The sequence below is a fragment of the Macrobrachium rosenbergii genome, chromosome 48, assembly GCF_040412425.1.
Source record: "Macrobrachium rosenbergii isolate ZJJX-2024 chromosome 48, ASM4041242v1, whole genome shotgun sequence".
NCBI classification, from domain to species: domain Eukaryota; kingdom Metazoa; phylum Arthropoda; class Malacostraca; order Decapoda; family Palaemonidae; genus Macrobrachium; species Macrobrachium rosenbergii.
This window is the reverse complement of record NC_089788.1, coordinates 12,807,108-12,829,318: the sequence shown is the minus strand read 5'-3', so window position 1 is coordinate 12,829,318 and position 22,211 is coordinate 12,807,108. Positions and strand designations below refer to the sequence as shown.

Sequence of the window (22,211 nt, the reverse complement as noted above, 5' to 3'; positions counted from 1 at the left end):
GTTTATATTATCTAAACTTGTAATTGATTGTTTTTGTTATACTAATTCTAATAGAGTATCAGACCACCAAGGTACTAGTTATTGGTTGGGATTTGGTAGAGAATGGAGTATGGTTGTATGTGTGTATTTTTAATAAGTTTTATTATACATTTCCAGGTGTGAAGAAGCGCAGTGTAGATGATCAGGTGACTGATGAAGCCATGGAGTTTGTAGAGTTTGCAGGAAACAAGATTGTTCGGTTCACAATTTTGGAGCCTGAACCTGAAGCACTGCAACAGCAGTAAAGAATGCAGTGATCTACAATGGTTGTGTATTATGAAGTGAGTTTGAGGTAAATCCCCACATAGATTGTGGTTAATTCCAGTACTGCGTTTTGTACTGAAGCTTTAAGAGAACTGATTGATATATCAGACTAGATCTATGCTGGTACATGTCATTGCTGGTAAGTTACATTGGTCTTTGAATGAATGTCATGAATTGAATGAATGCCACAAATAGAAGGCATCTTTCAATATTCCTTCTTCATAATAGATTTAAAGTTTGTTTAACAGCTTTTGCATTGGCAGAGTGATTTTGGTTGATAATATACTATTTTTTTATTACCTCCTATGCTTGTTGAACAAATGAAGATAAATTATATATGTAAGTGTATATACACTCTATATGCAGGTGCAGTGTGTATATTTACATATATATATATATAACTATATGTAGAGTACAGATAAATAATTATATATGCTCAAAATATTTTATTTTAACGGGCTGAATTTTGTTTTAACACTTGTTAAATGAATTGGAATGACTGGCTGAGCAGGTCAAGTAAGGAATGGTTCAGTGATAATGAAATCATTTGCTAGAAGAGCAGGATCTACTAAAGACCTCAGGATAGATTAACCTTGAAAAATAAAAGACCTTATAGGTTGTATTTAACCTTACTAATTTACTACAGGGTAAATGGGTTGGGTCTAGGGTAATTTCATAATTTTGCTCAGTCAAAAAGCTAAGGTATACTCTGTGCTGTATTTTTTGTATTGGTGTAACTTATTTTAGCAGTTATTTACAGGAGGAGATTGATACAGAACTGTATCAGGATTATTATAGGTCAGTATTCAGAATGGGATTTACATCATGCCACTTAATTTTATAATTTTTTAACTATTTTGTGAATAACATGATTTAAGACAAGCAGTCACTATTTTCCAAGGGAGGTATGGCCCTTAAATTGTGTAAAAGAGTTGAAAAATGCTGTAGTTTTATTCAAAATGTAGATCAGGTTTTTCATATTACCTAGATAGTTTGTGCCAGTTTGTAGACCCAAACCTTTGCTAAAATAGAAAACTCTTATTTTGTCACTTTGGTTGAAAGGTTAGAATTTGCTTGTTATATTTGTTTTCATATATTTAGTACATATACCACTGGTCTGAATTCCTGTAAATGCTTTGTTAGTGTTGTGTGAAGTATTGTTGTATTCACATATTAATGTTTGTTTCATAATATTGGAACTAGGTGTTTAGATGTTCCAAGACCCCACTTCATTGTATTTACTGTATAACAGGGGATGTTTTTAAAAGTTTTATAAGACATAGTATACACAAATCCTTTATCATTTGTCAATATATTTACAGTGTAGGAGAGCTTCTCATATACAGGACAAGCTTACTTCATATATTCTGCTTAGGGTTAATTTTAATTAGATACAGAAATTACTATCATCCTTTGATATCAGAACACATGCTATCTACACCAATTCTGAAAAACATGAAGTGAAGATTCCATAGAAGTGTCTATATTGAGAAACAAAATAATTGTGAAGTGTTGAAGGATGGTCTTGGTTATTCTTAAAATAACTTTAATTACAAATGAAACCATTGCTGATGGACCCTTGAAGAAATGTTTCAAGAATATTGATAAAATTGTACTAAAAATGTGTAATCTCATGTAGAAGCTGCTGCTTTGTTTTGAATCGTTAACTTTTATTTGACTTGGGTAAGTGACAAATCAAAAAGGTTAACTTGAAAAATTTTGTAATGTTCGTTCGGGCTACTCATGTGGATGGCCAGTAATTCTTGTAAAATTTTCAGCTTTCTTAAATGATTTCTTCAATTTTACACAGCAGTGAACAGTAGAGGTCAGTAATTCGCATGTGCAACATGAAAAAATATTTTAAATAGCTATTAAGCAGGCCAACTACAGCCTAAATTAGTTTGGTTGTTGATTGAAATTATATTTGATTGCCCACTGGTTATATGCAATATCCTTATTCAATGTGTTTCTTTCAGTAGGTTGTGTTTATTGATATCTCGTCATTAACTGGTTTTTTGCTTCACGTGAGTACTGAAGAATAGATGATGGATGTTTTGGATATCAAAGCACACCCTGCTTTCATAAGACTTAGGATTATCATAGATAAACTCATAAGTTTAACTATATAGGCTGTACGGTATATTCTTATTTTGAAGCATGTATAAGGATGGTGAAGAGTTGTAAAAATTTTAAAAAATGGTTGACTCTTGTTTGTTTTGTTATAGATTACTTGGTTTTGCATTTTGTTTAGCTTGTTAATGGCTATTCAGTATATATTTTTTACATATGCAGGCCTTGTGAAAATTTTCTCTTGGTTTTACCAAAGAGCTGTCATATGAAAAACACCTCATCGGTGACTTTTATTAAAAATTGTTCAAGATTTAATGGAATAATGATTTGTATAGTTATCAATTTAAATGTACTGGAAGTAACAAAACATTGCAAAGTAGGTTGGTAGTATGAGGGAAAAGTAATTATCTTTAGTAGTGTTGTCTTTTAGTATTAATATGAAAAGCACACACTACTAGTACAACCTTAAGATGACAATAAACTGCCAGACTCATTTGGCTGAATAGGCTGCCAATATAGAGCTTTTGAAAATTTATAAAAGACACAAGTAGTAAAGTTTTGTACAAAACCTACATATCTTTAACACAAATATAGCAAATGTAAGACGAGTAAATCTGTATTCATTTTAAAGAGAGGTTGAGTTAGTATAGAAAATGTTAAATACTACACTGCTTTTTTTGTGTGCAATGAGTGGTTTGTTTGCTCCATTGTCTGAAATGGGATGTCTCTAATTTTAAAAAAATCGACCCCTGTTATTACCAATAGGTGTAATGATGTACAATGCTTATGGATTTGTATTACCAGATATTTCATGGTATCTGGTACATATATTGTCCGTGTAGTACACCATATCACCAAAATATATCCAAATGGTAATTTTGATCATCATCATACTTCTCTGAGAACATCTTTTATCCATTCTACTAACCCAAGAGACCATCTGAACTTCAGGTCAAAGTGCCCATCAGGTATGATGTGTTCGTTTTGAAAGTATTTGGAACGTGGAGTTATGAATAATGTGAAATCTTGTGTTTAAAGCTTTGTAAGAGTAATCCATGATAAAGGATGTTATATTTCATGCGGATGGATATTTTAAATTCATTAGATAGCATGGGGATAGTGTTTTGTCACATTTATATTGCTTCTCTTCTACTTTTCAGTCATTGCTGGTCATCCTAGCAGGTGAGATTACATCTATGGTACTTAGTCGTTAGTTACTTTGAAGCAATGCTGTAGTGTTGCATATCATATATAAAGGAAAAGCAATTTATTCATACATTTTGAGAAATTTCATCCCCTACTTAAGCTAGATTTAAGGAGCGACAGTTTGATGTGATCAAGTATTTTGAATGAATATTTACGTTGTGCCAATATGGTATTATTAACAAATGGGCATTATTAGTAAATGTAAGCTTTTTCAAATTCAAAATGCTTGAGGAGAAGTGATAGAGCTGGAGTCACGATAGTTACTCGCGGTCACAAACTATAAAAGACTATATTAACATTTTAAATAGGTAGTAAAACAAAGAGTCAGTGTGTGTTTTATGTCCAAGTTATTATTACAATGTGTACATTATATTGTGCAGTTTCTAAATTCTACCCAAGTCAAAGTTATTGGACAGTAAAATATTACATTGTTAAATGCATTTTATTTCTCCTATTGCTGTATGTAAAATAATTAGGCATAGTAGTAGTAACTGGTAAACCTGTTTTTTTTTTTTTTTTTTTTTTTTTTTTTTTTTTTGAGATAAAGAACTGCAAAACTTTTTCTTTCAAAATTTATAGAGATTTTAATAGAAAAAAAGTTTCAGAGCAAAAAAAAAACATTGTACATATAACAACATTGCATTTTGGCACAATATTTTCAAAACTGTCCCTAGGTACAAATATAGTCATCACATCTGTGTTAAAAATTTGTCAAAGGAATGATATTCATTATAAGCCAATATTTCAATTCCAATTAAAAAAGGGCTTAACTGAGCTTACCACATCGATATGGACTTGTGTTTACTAACAACAAAAGTATGTAAGATACAATTATTAAATAACCTACTTATATTTAACATCTGGAAAACTTGCAGTATACTGTAATCACTATGGCAGACCACACACCAATAGGTGTACATCCCTGAAACCATTCGGGAATGAATTATGTTGAAACAGTGAACACTTCAGAAACTGAACAAAATATCCAATGAAATGATGCATGGTGAAATACAGTATGTTATGGGAATTGATGAAACAAGAAAGATGTGGTGGTTACAACATACTCAAATTGAATAATTGCACCAAAGTATAAGCAGAAAAAAGAATACTGTACAGTATAAGGATGCCTGACAAAATGGGTGTGACATTTTAATAATGGAAATAAACTTGATCCTATTAGAAAATCCTAATCTAACAAATTTTAATGTAATATGTATTTTTCACAGGTGTACACACCAATCTTTCTCTTCCTTAGTGCAAGCTCAAACAGTGGATATAACTCTGTAAAAAGGTGGCTAATTGGACCTAGGTGGATACGCGGGAGGAGGGGAAACCCCAACTGATCTGCTGTAATCCAGAACTTTTTCCATTAATATAGGGACAATGTGGGGTGGCTGAAGTGTGATTATTATACCACCTATGAAAAATATTCTTTAAAAGAATTTGTCCCTAAGAAAGTACAAACCTTGCCTTTTATGTAAGAGAATCACTGAAGTGGAAAGATGTTTTCTCACGACAGGCAAGTTGACTCTCCACCTGGAAATGCCATGCTCCTGTGATGATCGTGAGCTGGGGAGCAATGACTCCTGTAACCTTTACATTCTTGCATAAGGGTACAAGACTGACAAAGCCCTGAACCAGTGTCATGTGTCTAGAAAAACTAAAAGAAAAAAGTGCTGTCCTAAATAGGGTAGCACAGGTCAGAAAGAAGCTAGTATCTGGGTCGGCCCTGAACCAGTGTGATGTGTCTAGAAAAACTAAAAGCAGCAAGTGCTGTCCTAAATAGGGTAGCACAGGTCAGAAAGAAGCTAATACTGGGGTCAAATATATAATGATTGGTCTAGATGATTGCTTTACTCACCCACCTCCTATTAAAAGGGAAAGCAGAGAGAGTCACACCTCATGAGCTTAAAGCTCAAAGATTGGATACCTAATTGTGGAGTATACCTGCATCTTGGCCTGTTCAGCAAATACTTGGCTAGACTGCTGCCTTAAAGAGGAGGAAAGAAAGGAAACAGGGAGAATCAGTCAGTTGCTCAGAGCTTGTAAGGGAAAGAGGGAAGGGGAGAAAGACTACTGGTTTAGTCTTTAAATGGAAAATATCTCGAGTTCCTTGCCATAATTTAATAAAAGTCTAAGCCAACATGACAATGGGAATAGAGGTTATGGTTGCCTCTAAAGGTTTGGCCACAGTACCCTTCAGTACTGCAAGAGCATGAAGGAGACTGCATTGTGGACCAAACTGTCCCAGCTATCAGAAGACCTCTTCTCCCTAACGTCCTCAAGTTGACTCTTTGGAAAGTGTAAAGAGGAACCAAAGACTAATCTGTTCCATTGATTGAGACTACTCTCGACAGAAACTTCTTGTTGGATGAGCACAGACATAAGGAAACACCTTTTCAGGGCTAAGTTTGCCCAAAGGCTGCACTTTAGTCTTGAGAGGAAAGTCCACTACCTTTCCTTCAAACCAGCAACCTTTGGAACTTTGTTCTCTTGTCTGCAGATCAGAGCATCCAGTGACAACCAATGGTCAAATCAATGTGCTGCCTGGAGGGAGGCCATAGAGACTGACTCCATGGCACCTAACTCCATAACTCAAGAGGAAAAAATCTTCACAGAATTTCTCCTAGGGGAGAGCATTTGCCAGTCTGCATATAGAACTTCCTTGGGCATGTCAATGGCTGGGAAAGTGGCTTGCTTGATCTGCTGGAGAGCAGGGAACCTTGTGGTCTGCAGATCAGACTGTTAACCTGATCCGACACACTTCAAACAAATGTTAACCATAGTAGTTGGAAATGACTTACCTCTGGAATGCACCCTGAAGGAGAAAGACCCTCAAGTCCTAACAGATTCCCAAAAGCGAGAGTTGGATCTTCACCCAAAGAGGTGCTGGAACATCAGTCTACCACGGTACCGTGTTGAATCATTAAACGGCTGACTTACAACCGCTCTAGATCACAGTTCACATTCCCACATACTTTTGCACAATTTGCTTTAAACTGAACTAACAACAGCTACAAACAAATGCTCATGTAAAAAACATCAAGTGTCTTGGATGATATAGAACACCCCAAGAGCCTATAAAAGTATGTGGACAAGGTTAACCACCATACCCAGAGGTTACCATTAACCATTAATAGAAGGCAGGGCTCTTTTGATTCCCAATAATTGCATATGAAACTCTGGGTTCAGCTCATATGAGTACTTGTACTGTATTTTATGCCATAATATTTGAACAGATTTTGCACAAAAACATTCCTGTTCACACCTCAGATCAGGATAGAGGGAGATTAGTCTGACTTGAGATGTCATGGACAAATGTTTGGCATCTCCCTGTCCCAGTACATCTTGTATATATTTGCCTATAAATATACTCAGGGATTGGTGTTGGTTTTAGTTTCCATCCTTTACGATAGTAGGTCAGCTGTAATTGTAATTTTGCAAAGTACAAAAAAATATTAGAACATTTATAACTTACTAAAAGATGCTGTATGTGTTACAGTACGAGAACGTGAGTCTATGTGGTATTTTATCCTAATCCTTCAGGCAAGCCTATAAGAGCTGAAAGTAAGCTCAGTGGTCTGGTTAAACTACTTTAATACTACTACTATTACTACTACTACTACTACAACTCCCCATCCCCGTACGTCTTGTAAATATTTTACCATAAATATGGTCAGGGATTGCTAATGATTTTAATTTTTATCTGTCATGATATTATGTGAGCTGTAAATGTAATTTCACAAAATAAAATACAATATTAGAAAGAACATGTATAACTTGTTAAAATTAGCATATTTTTATGAGTGTCTTGGAAAAGAGGCCCTGCTCAAGGTTGGAGATATTCACTTCCAACTTTCCGTGCAAGATACAGAAAATTTTTCAAATATTTTTCTAATGTATATTTGCATATCGCTCTTTCCACTGATGTATTTTTTTTAAATTGGAGATCGTGCATGTGTACATTGGGAGTTCTGGACAAACTAGGCACTGTCAAAGGGTTCACACAATCACATACAGAACTTCACCATATCTAGTGATGTTGTAATACAACAACCTTTTGCATGTGAATCTTGTCTGTACATACATGACCCGGAGATTTTGCATGCACCGAACAAGAAGGCAGTGCTGATTCTTCTGTGTGCCTTGGCAAAAGTAAGAACAAGGGAAGAACCTGGGACAGTTCTAGCATTTCAAAAGGACATGGTGAGACACTGGTTTATGAAGATGCTCACAGAACTCCTTGTCAACCCTACTTACAGCAGACAGCCCTTCCGCAGGTGAACAAATGCCATCACCAACCCCTGAAGAAGGAAGGCACTCACTTGAAGTTTGATGGGATGTCCTGTGAGAAGGCGCCTGAGATCTCCTCTTCCTGTTCCCACAGAGAGAAGGGGTAGCAAAGGAATACAGTCAGTGCTTGTTACTGATTGGGTATCTCCATAGGGAAGACAACCACTACAGTAGGCTCAACAGCCTCAAGTTCCTAAGCAGGAACAGCAGTGAAAAATTGGTCCTTCCGAATAGCAAGGGACAGAAGCATCTGCCCTATTCCAAAGAAGTGGTAGGCAATGACAATCCATAAATACACACTGCACTCCCACTTAAGGAGAGCTTGGCAATTGGGCCTGGGTCAGTGCTATTGGAAAATGCAGGCTAGTCTCCTCTTCTCACTGACATAATCCCCTTGAAAGGAGCCAAAAAGATTTGGTCATATCAATGGTAGAGTAATCCCCTTCAAATAAAATGGAGAGCATATTTTGGCATGCCTTCTATACTGCTGAAAATCCTGAACATCATCTCGCCTGCAAAGGAGACCATCCATCAAATGCCTTGCAGAACAACAACTCTTGTTACAGTAACATCATAGATATACAGTGGCAAACACCCCAATATGTTTTTTACACCTTTCATTGTTCACTTCTTAAATTCAAGTTGAACATAAAAAATCCATTCATACATCACAGAATTTTCAACATGATGGTAATCAGAGTACAGAGGGAATCATACTTCAACCACAGCCAAAGAAAAAAGTGCTGGCTTACTGCAAGAAAGTCGGGGTTTCCACACCACTTATCTGCCTACCAACAATGAACCATTTCATTACCAATAGCAATAACTCTTCCAAAATATGCTGAGAAATACTCCTACATAAAAGGGAGTGGTCTGTATTTCTATGGGTACAAATATCACTTACTAGGCTGCACTCAGCAGCCGACATATTGCCAGACTGGGTGTTCTAATTCATACTAAGGTATTGCATGAACTTACTAATAGAGAAAACTCAAATGATAATGTTACCTGCAACCTTTACACCGGTAGAGATTCCTACTTGGTCAGACCCTGAAAGGTGTAAATTCCTATTCTGTTGAAATGGTTTGGAATGAGATTTCAGTTGGAACAAAATTTTCATCAGTTCCAGACTTTCCCCAATTCTATACTCCCAAAACCTCTTCTTACCCCTTGTGCTTCCTGGAGCCTTTATGCATGGCTTTTCCCTTTGTGTTATGGAAAGAACCTGAGCAACAACACTGTCTGGAATTAAAGTATCTTCTGATATGCTGCTCCTTGGAAAAAGTACACTAAAGTTTTAACAACTTAGAGGTTGTAACCAGATACATATTTATGGTTTTGGTACTGGAAGGCCACCTATAGAGTGTTTACCAGATACAAGAATATAGTACTGTACTTGCAGCAGTTAATTCAAAGATTAATTTTCTCCTATCTCCAAAAAAACCTTGAATCCTTATATTTTTTTGATTGATGTGACAGTTTTACAATGCCTTTTATATTTATGTTTATGAAGTTTGCCTTTTTCCTGTATGACTGACAATATAATTCTAAATGGCAAATTTACTGTATAACCCTAAAGAATCTCTCTTTTATAAAAGAAGCAAATTCACTTAAAAGCATTTCAGAGCTTTTCTGAGTGTAAAATGCATGCATTCACCTAGTGCTCCACTGTTCAACACAAAAATAATTTTTATCAAATGTAATGTAATTTCCTCTTTTTCACTGGATGTAAAGCCTGATGCCTGTGTCTGTCCTAACCCACTAACTCATTACGTAGACACAACTGCAGTTGTGGTTATTTTCATTTACAAGGTTTGGCCAAATTAATAATGATTTTGGTTCGGTAGAAACTGTCTTAACCTTCAGATCAACCCCAGAACAAACACAGAAGATAATGTTGGTGGATGTAGAGACCTCAAGCTCACATGTAAAGGTGCCACTTTTATAGCCACTTTTTAAAGTATAGAAGTGTCTGTCATGGAGAACCAACTACTACTCTACTACTTAGCTCAGCCAAATGTTGTCTCTGGTACTTTCCCAGGGAGGAAGAATAACAACTGAGGACTGGAACTAAAAGGGAAATGAATTTATGGAAAGGCCATTCTACTATTACAAGGAGTGGAACATGAATACAATATATAGTATCAAGAATGAGGTAACTGCACATGTGACAGAAAAAAAAAAAAAATAAAGGGCACAAGGGTAACACAACTGCAAATTGGCATTAATATTTCTCAGTAGTCCAAAGGATGACAGAAGCACAAAAATAGTACTCAACCTCAAACACTTTCACAAAATTGAAAAAAATTCAATGATATGGAGGCAATTCTCAACCACAAATAGCATTAGCAAACTTAAATAATCAAGCAAACTAAAATTTAGGATAAAAACCACTTTTCACAAAATGTAACAAAAGATAATGAAACCAGTTAATACATCTCAAAATACAGTACAATTGACCACAACAAAGGCCGATATTCTACCTACAAAAACTGACAAATGACTCATGGTAATACACCACCATTTGAAAGAAGACCCATATAAGATGAACTTACTTTTTTAACTGGTAAATGGAAACAGATCTGTTCTCATTTTTGATATTGCCTATGTCCAAGTAACAGTAGAGCAATGATTTGTACTTAAGAACACTAACTAATTCAATAATTTTGTTTATAGTTTATGAAAGTGGGACAAAAATACTATGGAGACAAACAGCTCAACTTAGCACCTAACTATGTCAATAATCTTTTTTTTTTTTAACTTGTCAACATTATGCTGTTTTGAAGCAATTTATACTAAATTGGCAACGAGTAAACTTGGGAAAGTTTTAATCAAGGGACACTGCATCTTTAACAAACATTTCTGCATTCATTCTTAAATTTGTTTTCAAATTCTGCAGTGGTATAAGGATTTACTGAACTTTGTTAAAAATACTAGTAGCCATTTGGACGATAAATGTAACTGACATGGATTAACTGGAGAAATGAACCAAAACATATTTAACATGCTACATGAACAGCATGATAAGTGTCACTGAGTTGGGTAATGGAAATATTCCAAGTTACAACAAATAAGTGATCTGAGGTGTTATATGTAGCAATTACTTTTAAATTATCCTATCTCAACATTATATTTTAAAGATTCTAATTCTTTCTACAAAAAATTAAATCTTATATAAAAAATTAACTTTGGGAAGAGATAAAGTTAACAAGAACAATATCTATGGCATGGTGATGAAAATCCTAAGGTAAAATGGTTATATTTCACAGTCAAATCCTGTGAAGACCCACTTCCTTTCTAGGCAAGCACCAACACCAGTCGTAATCTGCTTATACACAGTTTGGTACCTGTGAAATAAAAAATAAAATGTATGGTAAAACTCATACTGCATTTACAGTTTGGGTCACATAGCAGTACCAAAAATATACAAAAAGCTATTTATATCAAATGAGACATATCTTCAAGAAAATACAATACTGTAACTAGGAAACAACCAAGATATATGAGTGTACTCACTGATTAAGCATAGTCTCAATATCGGATGGACGGATATCTTTATCAAACTGCTGAATAAAAGACCAAATATAGTCAACGCTTGCTCCTTTGGGATGAATATGAAGGAAGGTTGAAGTTAAACCTGACAAAAAAGAAAAAAAGTGATTCTTAATAAGTAGCCAACAATAACACTGATTTATGGGTAAGGATACTACTGTACTGGCTTAACATTTGCTGCTTCATTAGTATAAATACTTGCTGGCTATATTTCTGGTAAGTCAACTCATGTGCATGGAGGACAATTTATGACTGAATCCATGAAGTGTGCACACAATCTCTCTCACATGCAGTACTCTTTTCTCCTGTCAGTCCCCAATTATCAGTGGTTTCCTATGAAGAACACAATTTTCTTTCATAAAAACCATAAGCACCTGAGAACCAACTTCCTTACTCTGTACTGACAAATACCACAGCAGATGATATTTATCAGTCACGAAAGCTTCAGCTTTTGCTCTCTATCAACAGGTCAGTGGCTGTCAAACGACCTCTTCATACTCAGTCCAAGTGTAGCCTTCTACCCCAGAGTATCTCCTGTACAGTCTGCGCATTCTACTGTTTCTTTGTTTGAAAGAAGTCTCAATCAACCCATGCTATGGCTACACAGCATACAAGAAGTGTTCCCAAAGGCAGTGTTAGCAAGCCCAAGAGGGCCCGTGACATGCCAAATTTAGCTGTAAAGGTGAAATCATTAGATATGATTGATATAAAAGAAAAATCTTATGCTGAGATTGCTACAAAATTTAATACAAACCAATCGCCAATTTGTGAAATTTACAAGGACAGGAAAAGCACATTTGAAAAGTCTGTGAGCATGAAAGTTAGTTCAACAGTGCAGGACATGACAAAGAGGAGAGCTCTTACCAATGGAAACATCTTACAGCTGAAGACCTTAGGCCTGTATGAGCAATTCAGCAATAAAGCTGTGGTTAAAGAGGGAACCAAGTCATCTGCAGCCAGTATGGGAAGGTTAAATTGTTTCAAGCATCAATTTAATCTAAGAATATAAAAAATTACTGGAGAATCACATCTGTGAATGAAGAGGCTGCCAATATGTTTAAACCACAGTGTTCAATAAAAGAAAATGGAGGCTATGATCCAAGGCAGGGTTTTTAATTGCAATGAAACAGGCCTCTTTGGGAAGAAAGTGCCTAGCAGTACCTATATTTGCCAAATTGCTAAGCAGGTGCCAGGCTTTATGCATGGAAAGACAGGCAGATGGTGATGTGTGGTAAAGGGGCTGGCCATATGATAAAACAGGTTTTTACGAAGGAAAGCCCTCCTTTTGGTAGTCACTGTGAGTCATCGAAGGAGTTACATTCTCATGGTCCCCCTAGGACTCCATAAGACAGAGCAACCAATCTCAGAAGAATTCTCTTACAGTTGGTCTTGGGCCAGAATAGTGCTGTTGGCACAGTGATACAATATAAAGGATTCAGGACAGGAAGGCTGTATCTTCTGTCCACACAACAACTGCCTCAGTTTTTTCCTTCATCCTACTTGAACAGATGTGACAACAGCATGTATGGTGGCTATCTTTCTCATTACACGCCAGGTCTGTGCAAGATAAATGTTCACCCCAGTCCCATGCCTTTTCATCAAGGAAAGGTGTGGGTTTGATGATTCACACCAGCTACCAAAAATAGGTTTTTCTTACGTCTAAACCTGTTTTTTTATATCATAGCTACTGTTCATCCTCAAAGAAGCTTACAAAAAGAAATTGACAGGTGATGAAATGGCTTAGCTCCTAATAAATGAATCCCAACCACCCAGATAAATATTTGGTCCAAAGTATGGTCACAGGTTATTAACCATTTTCTTTACTCTAGATACCCATTACGGTTTGGCAATAAAGAACAGGAAACAACACAAACCTATATATGTGTAGGTATTATTCTTTGTGGTTCTAGGGTGACTAAACTAATTATGTTGGGTCTGGCTACAGGATTACTGTGCCTTTCCCAGTTCAGGAATACTGCCTCTAATAACCACCCCGTACATTCTGAGACCTCTTCGGAGAAATAATTTCTGAAGAAAGTTAATGATGTACTCAGCCCATGTAGAGAGAGTGGTTTGTTTTTGCTAGGGTGTAAGAAAAATAGGACCATCTGGGATGTTGTGCCATGACATCCAGGTAAACCATGAGTGCTTGAACCTGCCATAATATTTTATCCGAAATACTGAGTTCCATTATCAGAGAAGGGATTTTCCCTTCACAAGGTTCTCATTCTTGGCCAAGAATGATAGGCCAGGAGACAACTAGGTGCATGTGTGATGAAATGATCTCCCTGTCTAAGAAAGCCCAGTACAATAATCTAAGCCTCTGATGCCAAAGCACTCAAGATGACTGCCTTTTGGAACATATGAGTTGTAGTTGTACTGGGCCACTGAACTTGGGATGACAAGGGTCTAAGAACCTTATTCAGGGACCAGGGAATGGGAAGCCTTGCAGGAGCTGGCCTTTGCAGTGCAAAGACTGGAGAAGGGAATTAACAATCTCTATATTAGAATCAATCCCAAAACCATAAAACAAGGGTTCCAACAATTTTGCCTTGTATGCCATGATTGTTGTAATAGCAAGGCACTTAACCTCACGATACATACAGTATTAAAATGTAATGTTTCAACAGATTTCAACTGAGCTTTCAGTGTGGAGGTAACCTAGCCACATTTTCTGTACAGACTGGTATGTCAGACAGATGAATTCTGTAGTTTTTGTACAAAGTACTTAGCAATGTTAGCTAAATAATCTTCATGGCAGACTAGATTTCAAAAATCCATACATGAAGGTCACGGCTCAGAAAGGAGGATGTGTAAATGACTTAAAGGATTTTGACAAAGGAAAAATCTATTTCTGGGGAGGGGCCTGTGTCACCCGGTGAAATAATCCATTCAGCACTTATTTCTAGGTAATTCCGTTGCTAGATACCAGAGAAAAGCTAAATGTAAAGCTGGGGTTACTACCCCAGAGCGAGCTCAAGAAATGGAGTCGTATATGGTAAAGGGTGAGATTGTCACAATCACGGGACCCTGCCCTATAAAGATTCCCAATGTCAAAAGTCCCAACGAGAGAGGTGCCGATACAAGCCCATGCACCACTCGCGGACTGTACACAAGGCAACACTAATCGCATTCCACGTTAGCACCCACCCCACTAGAATGATGTCTACCATGGGAGGGAGAGAATGAAAAACAGTGGAGGGTCACTGGGTGACATGGGCCCCTCCCCAGAAATAGATTTTTCCTTTGTCAAAATCCTTTTTCTGGATCGGGGTCCCGTGTCAGCCGGTGAAATAATAACAGAGAAATAAATATCATTCTTATGCTATTAAAGACTTTAAATAGAGATGTTGAAAACTAGGGGAGAATTCCACCCTGAACATTAGAAAGAGAATTCCACCCTGAACATTAGTAAGGTCCTCTAAATTCATGTAATGAAAATAATATAAGTGGCCACCATCTAAGATCATGAGCTTTAGAATTGAACCTGAATAGGCTTGTATTAAGAAAATACTTTCTGCCTAATAGCAGACACAATGACAGTACAAATTCTCCAATACAGACTGCGCACTGGAATGGGAACTATAGACTCCGTGACCGCTGGCTTGTTGCAGGATAGCGGAGCATTCCTGCACTCGACAAAACCAGCTGAAAACGTATGAGAAGTGCGCATGCTGGAACGGATGCCGGAGCAGAGTACCGTAGCAGCGACTTAGCCTAGTCAGACCAGGAAAACCCCCGGAGAAAACCGGAGAGAAAACCGGGCTAACAGGACAAATCTCATACACATAAAAACAGAGTCAACGGAACATTCCGGAGCGACCATGTTTAAACAATATGTGACGGATACAAACATAGTGGGAAGGTTATGAACTGTTCGGAAGTGGGCGCACTCAGAGCCAAGAGAGGAAAACCCCTGGAGGAGGATATCCTGAACGAAGTGATAGCGGTGGGGGGAATAAACGCCGACCGCTAAACACTAAAACCGCCGGAGCAGTAAGCAAGGAGAGCGCCCAACAAGATAATGAAACACCGAACAGGAAGTAGCAAAATGGAGGGGGAACGCCGAAAGAAAATAAAACAGAAGACAGTTAGGTGGAAAACGCTAACTGGCCTCATATGAGATCCCAACAGTGAGGTGCAAACAAGTAGGAAGCACCACGAAGGGAAACAGTTGATGTAAAAGGAAGGGGGTAGGATAGGCCAGGAGGTTAGTAACCCAAAGTAGCGACCAGGGGTGGGACAGCACTCCCCGGGCGCCCAAAGATTCTCATAGATCCCCTCGCTATGTGAGCTGTGTTGCACGACAAGAGCGAGAGAAAAAAGGAGAGGAAGGGCAAAACCCTCGGCCAGGAGAGCAAAGAAAGGCAAAAGGAGTGTGAACAGGAGTGGGGAGAGCACTCCCGGTCACCTCCAGGCCCAGGTGGAGTGCCAACCGATAAGGTCAGACACACCGAGGGACAACCAATCAATGCAGAGGGAGGGGATGTAGGCTACAGCACAAAATAAGGATAAATTGCTCTCAAGCCTTGGAAAGTTAACAAACTTTGAAAACGAACCAAGGGGAGAGAGAGCAAAGGAAAAAGGGGGAGAAGGGGTTTCTCGATACCACAAAATAATATATATAGTCGGTAAAAGGAGTGTGAACAGGAGTGGGGAGAGCACCCCTGGTCACCTTTGGTAAGCAACCCAAAGAAGGATTGAACTAGGATAGGCTACGCACGTAAACCCTCGCTATTCCAGCTTAACTTATTAGGAACATTAGCCTAAGTGAAAAGCCGAAACAGGGAGAGGGTGAACGTAGGCAATATATCCAAGCCAAAACCAAACAAAGGGAAGCACCAGACATAAAACACATATGTACAGAACGAGATCACAGACATGAAACTCATACATACAGATCGAGATCGCCCCTCCCTTAACGATTTTTCCCCGAAGGGAAAAAGTGCCATAGCCAACCCCTAGGCTAACCTAACTGAGACGATGCAAAGGAAGGAAGCCTAGGAGAGGGATAAAGGCTAACTAATAACTCAAATAATGCATAATAAAACAAAAATTTTCTATAAGGTACATGTAGGAGGATAGGCAGGCCCAACACGACATGAACGTGAAGGGAAAAGGCCGACCTCCAGTTAAATAATCAACAAAATTCAAAAGAATCCGAGCACAAGGTCAAAACTTAAATGTACCAATGAAAATCATGTTCCCATAAGCTTAGAGAAGTTAGAGACTAAAATAAGGCAAAATAAAGCCAAAATAAAAAGCGAATAGGCCCGAGGGGGAACCACGTAGCCTAAACAGCAAGACAGCACTTGACCAGCAAGGGAACACAAAATTCACAAAATAAACAAAATTATAAAAACAAAGTAAAAAACCGTAACAGTACCAATGAAAATAAGATTCCCAAAGGCTAAGAGAAGTGAGGGACAAAATTAAGGCATAATGAAGCCATGATAATAAGCGAATGGGCCCGAGGGGGTAGCTCGTAGCCTAAACGCTAAACATCACTTCTCGTAGTAAAGGGGTACAGAACAAACATAAAATTAATCAAACCCACTAAAGTTAGGAATCATTAATTGGGAAAATATCCCAAACAAAAAGGTATACAAATAAAAAACACAAAACAAACATGCCGACCCAAGACCAAGAGAGGTAATGAGACGCCGTGAGAGGAGATCGAGACGGGCGTTATAAATCCCTTTAATTATTAAACTAAAGGAAAATAAGGAGCCTCAATCACCTAAAAAACAACAAAACACTGGTACTCAAGTTGTCGAAGAAGAACCTTGCGAGGATGCCATAAAAATGCCAAAATAAAGCACAAAATAAGGATCACAACGAAATTACGTGTGAACGAAATCGCGTGCTAAAATGGAATGCGATTAGTGTTGCCTTGTGTACAGTCCGCGAGTGGTGCATGGGCTTGTATCGGCACCTCTCTCGTTGGGACTTTTGACATTGGGAATCTTTATAGGGCAGGGTCCCGTGATTGTGACAATCTCACCCTTTACCATATACGACTCCATTTCTTGGAGCTCGCTCTGGGGGTAGTAACCCCAGCTTTACATTTAGCTTTTCTCTGGTATCTAGCAACGGAATTACCTAGAAATAAGTGCTGAATGGATTATTTCACCGGCTGACACGGGACCCCGATCCAGAAATACTCCTGTCTGGGATAGAACAGCAGATGGTAATGGAATCTGTTCTCTCTCCTGTTGCTGAAGAAATAAGTAACCAATGACTAATTCCGGGCCACTAGGTTAGTGGTTCCGTTGAAAGCTTGTAGATTGTTCAGAACTTTCAACATCTAAGACAAAGAAAAAAAAAAGGTAAATCATTCTCCATTAATTCCTGTCTTGTAGGAACGCATCTCTTGCTACTGCCTGAATGTCCAGGATCTGGGACGCTCACACTGAAAACTGATGGTTCTCGCATGTGGCAGACAGGTCCACTTCTGGATGTGGAAACATGTTGGCAATTTCTGACTTGAGAGGGCTGAGCATGAGCCCAACCTCTTGATGTAAGACACTGCAATTATATTGTCTAGGACCAACAAAACAGCCAACAGCTCCAGGAAACTGATAGGACACTCCCTCAGAACAGGTGACAATCCTCCTCCTACTTGACGATCCTCCCATTGACCTCCCCAATCTATCAAAGAGGCATCTATATGTATTACCACTCATACGACGGTGGAGTCATGTCGACCTGTTTGCCAGAAACCCCTTCCCAGTCCATGGACGGAGTATCTTCCCTATCTTAGATGAAGGTGACTGCAGAGCCTTTTCCTGGCATGTGAGAGCCAGGCTCTGTTTACATCCTACAGTCACAATCTCAGGATTATATCTACCACAGGCACAAACTGTAACAGAACCAGATTTCATCCAATTGTTGTCTGGAAAAGCTGGGCTATACAAAGAATCTTCTCAGGTCCTTCCTTATGCTGGTTTGAGTGCTGTTGGGAAGAGACAGCCAGCTGCAAAGAGTATCCAAACAAAGTCCATGCCTCAGAAAAAGTCTGCTGGATTTGTTCCTATTTATTAGGAAACCTTTTGACTGGAGTCTGTCGACTACCACTCTCAGGTCTTGTAAGAACTTTTCTCTGGTGGCTCCCAATTATTATCATTATTGAAATAGTTTTACCAGACCATTGAGCTGATTATCAACTCTAACAAGGCTGGCAGGAAGGATTCGTTTTTACTTACATTATTTTTTATACTTTTGTTAACTAAATTACAATTTTCCAAAAAATTTATAATTGGATTGATTGCAAATGTTGAAGTTTCTGAGAAAATTTCACTGAGGATTTATTTCCAAAGCTTGATATTCACCGCTGATTACACTTTGGACTTTTACACAAATGCTTAATTATCATCATTACTTTACATTTAGAGCATTCAGGAGCAGGGTTATGAAGGTTCTCATTAGATGTCCGTATGTTGGACGAGAATGGCCTATTCAGAGACGTGTCAGAATTACTTGCATATGTCTCTCTCTTTGGTATGATGAACTCCATTTTCCAACAGGTGGCTTTCAAGATTAGCCTGTCATCTAGGTAAACCACCAGTTAAATTGCTTCCTTCCTGAGCTCCTACAAAATAAATAAGTACAGTATATAGAAAAGTTTATGCAAACAATGCTTGTTCAAACTTGACAGGTCAAGGATCACCCTTCATTACTAACAAGGTGTCCTGATGCCGTCAAGCTTAAAAGCAGCGGAAATGACAGGCGATTTCTCTTTACTCTACCTGAGCGATCTTTCTAAGAACAAAGTCTGGTACCTGCACTGACGTCAGGCCGAACTGAGGAAGGGGACAAGACAGAACGTGCCAAGGGCATGACTATTCAAGAGAGGGGCCACTGACCCTTCCTCAAATGTGGGGGAATTACCTGAAACAAACCTGGTGGGGGAAGCAGATGGATAGAAAAAAGATATTCATAGAAAGCCGAGTGTTCTCATTTTTTGTTTCAATCTGTTGAACTACTGCTGGTGTGGATGTGAAAGCTATACAGTCGACGCCCAGTATCCACGGGGGATGTGTACCACTACCCCCCCCCGAAAAGCTAAAATCTGCGAATACTTAAAACCCCTCTAAAAATGCTTATAACTGCCTACATGCTTATACCTGAATATTTTAATAATCTTATCACAAAAAGTACATTTAGTCATGAAAATGATATGAAAATACAATAATTTGTGAATATTTCTCTATGAAAAATAACACAAATAAGCAAATTTTCCGCGAACAATGTGTGCAGTGGGTCCCTGGTAATCGCGGAGGATAGGGACCATGTCACGTTAAGTGATGGTTTTGCGGGAACTGCTGGTTCCCCGCTCGTTCCCTTTTGTGGTTTGCTGCCTCCTTACCTTCAAGTTTTTTTTGTTTTGATGTTCTCGTCGGTGAGCTGCCGTTTTTCTTTGGTCAGTCGGGTCTGGTAGGGCAGCGAAGGTAGCGGCAGTGGCAGCAGCAGCAGGCAGTTTTTGGAGTCGACGTTGGTCGAGTTTTTGAGCAGCAAATTGGAGCACGCCTACGAAATGGAGCACGACGTAGAGGTGGAGTGTGACCATGAGTAGTCGTGTGACCATGAGCTGCTCATCTTTGATGACAGCGTGAGGCTGTCCTGACGTCTCCATCGGGGTATTCTGGTTGGTGGGTTCTTGTCCCTGTTGCGCAGCTGAGGGCTGTCTTGGTGCCCCGATGGAGGACGTATGTTTGATATTTTTTTTTTCTGCCTGCTGTTGTTTATTTTTGCCTTTTTTTTTAAAGCTACTTTTTGTTTATGAAGTTAATTGTTTATTTAACTTGATTTTGTTTAGTGCTGCCTTTTGGTTTTTTTTTGTATTTATGGTTTTTATCTTTTTACCAGACCTGACTCACTTGTAAATACTTGCCTTAATAAATTAATATTAAGCTTACTTTATTGTTTTTGTTGTTTTCTCCTCCTTTGTTTGTTGCATCTGCCGTCAGTCATGACAGCCCCGTCCTGAGTATGTCAAAGAACCTGCATAACGGCCCACTCGGGTCGTTACAGACCACAACCACCCACGTTAAGCAGGAATCTGCGTTGTTGGTATCCCCCTCTAAAAATGCTTATAACGGGCTACTTAGACAGTTCAGACACCAAAGACCCACCTCTAAAAATGCTTATAACTGTCTATTTTAATGGTTCAAACACCAAATATACCTTAAATTATCATCATAAAATAAACTTAATATTTCAAAGTCATCTTAGAATGTTAGCCTTAAAAAATATAGGAACATACTATGGCTTACAGCTATGTACTATCACTTTACGTCTTAGCAGAGAACTAAGTGAAGGTATGGCCAACTACGCATCATGTACTAAGCAACTGTGCATTTTACAGGCGGTCCCCGGTTATCGGCAGCCTTGGTTACCGGTGATACGGTTTTAAGGCGCTTGTCTAGCGACAACGATAACCAGATCTTCGTCGCTGATAACCAGTTATCGGCACTGATTGCCTCTTATCGGCGGCACTGATCACCGGTTATCGGCGCTGCTAATCAGGGATCAGTGCTATTATAGCTGATTTTTGGTTAGCATCGATTTTCGGTTGTCGTCACGCCGTCGGGAACGGAACCCCGCCGATAACTGGGGACTGCCTGTACTGATTTTTTGTGTGTTTTGTAAGATGATTTCGAAATCATATGACCTCTAACTCTTCATCAGCCGGCCGCAGACTCGAACTCGGACCTAGCGAGTGCTAGTCCACAGCTCTACCAACTCGCCCAACAAAGAGCTAATATTAATGTAAACACAGCAAAATACAGTAATCAGTATGTACTATAAATTGTATTTTTGTCTTTTGAAAAATGTTCATCCCAATCATCAACAGTGACAAAATATTCTCTTGTGTATGTGCATGTTGCAATGATTTACTAATTTTCAAATAATATCAATGTAAACACATTATTATGTTATTTCACTTACAGAATCCATTTACACTTTATTATTATTTTGATCTGTTATCATCGTAATATGTATAAAAAAAGACTATCGGCCCACATTTGTAATGTTTACATTCCGAGAATCAGCTGATTGAAGCTCATTACTACCGAAGAATTTGGAAAGTAATTTTTAAACTGCTAAACTGAGAGAGAGAGAGAGAGAGAGAGAGAGAGAGAGAGAGAGAGAGAGAGAGAGAGAGAGAGAGAGAGAGAGAGAGAGAGAGAGAGAGAGAGAGAGAGAGAGAGAGAGAGAGAGAGAGAGAGAGAGAGAGAGAGAGAGATGGTGTTTATTATAAATAAAGTCTCAGCACAGCAGATGGTGACGAGCCTTGACTTCACAAGCTGGGGAGGAGAACAACAGTAACCTTGTGTTGCTTACACATGAAATTTGGATTTTAAATATTTTTACAGTGATTACAGATGAAACATCAACAATGATAAAATGGTTTTACGGTGATTAGAGACAAAACATCAACAGTGATAAAATATTCTCTTTTGTACTGTTGTAATATGTGTGATAATTATAGAGTCAACTACTACAATTGCAATTAATCACAGCTCAATAAATCAGAGGAAAAAAAAATATGGCAACATGTACCTACAGTAAAAAAAATTTCAGATTCAAGACAATTTTTTTTTTTACACATATTACAATAACAATTGATCAATATTATAGTTTATTCTGTAGGTGAAATAAAGTTTTATTGAAATTTTGCTGTTTTTGCATTAAAAGATTTGTATACTGTGGTAAGCTGGTTTTTTATTTTGTGGGATTTTAATTTAGCATTTTATTGATATTTTGCTGTTTACATTATTAAT

The 22,211-nt window shown here is 38.1% G+C and overlaps 2 protein-coding genes across 2 annotated transcripts in view; one reads left to right on the top strand and one right to left on the bottom strand.

The window, feature by feature from the left end:
• The window catches only part of LOC136831272 (integral membrane protein 2B), a 119,808-nt gene extending 115,793 nt beyond the window's left edge, over positions 1–4,015 (top strand). Inside the window, exon 10 of the mRNA XM_067091373.1 lies at positions 157–4,015. Within this exon, the coding sequence (XP_066947474.1) occupies positions 157–284 (128 nt within the window). The 3' untranslated portion in view covers positions 285–4,015. The remainder of the gene's footprint in view (positions 1–156) is intronic.
• Positions 3,904–22,211, bottom strand: part of LOC136831270 (ecto-NOX disulfide-thiol exchanger 2) — a 149,633-nt gene continuing 131,325 nt past the window's right edge. The window contains exons 16-17 of the mRNA XM_067091370.1: positions 11,389–11,509; positions 3,904–11,219 (exon numbers count right to left, since the gene is read on the bottom strand). Coding sequence (XP_066947471.1) covers positions 11,129–11,219; positions 11,389–11,509 — 212 coding nt within the window. The 3' untranslated portion in view covers positions 3,904–11,128. The remainder of the gene's footprint in view (positions 11,220–11,388; positions 11,510–22,211) is intronic.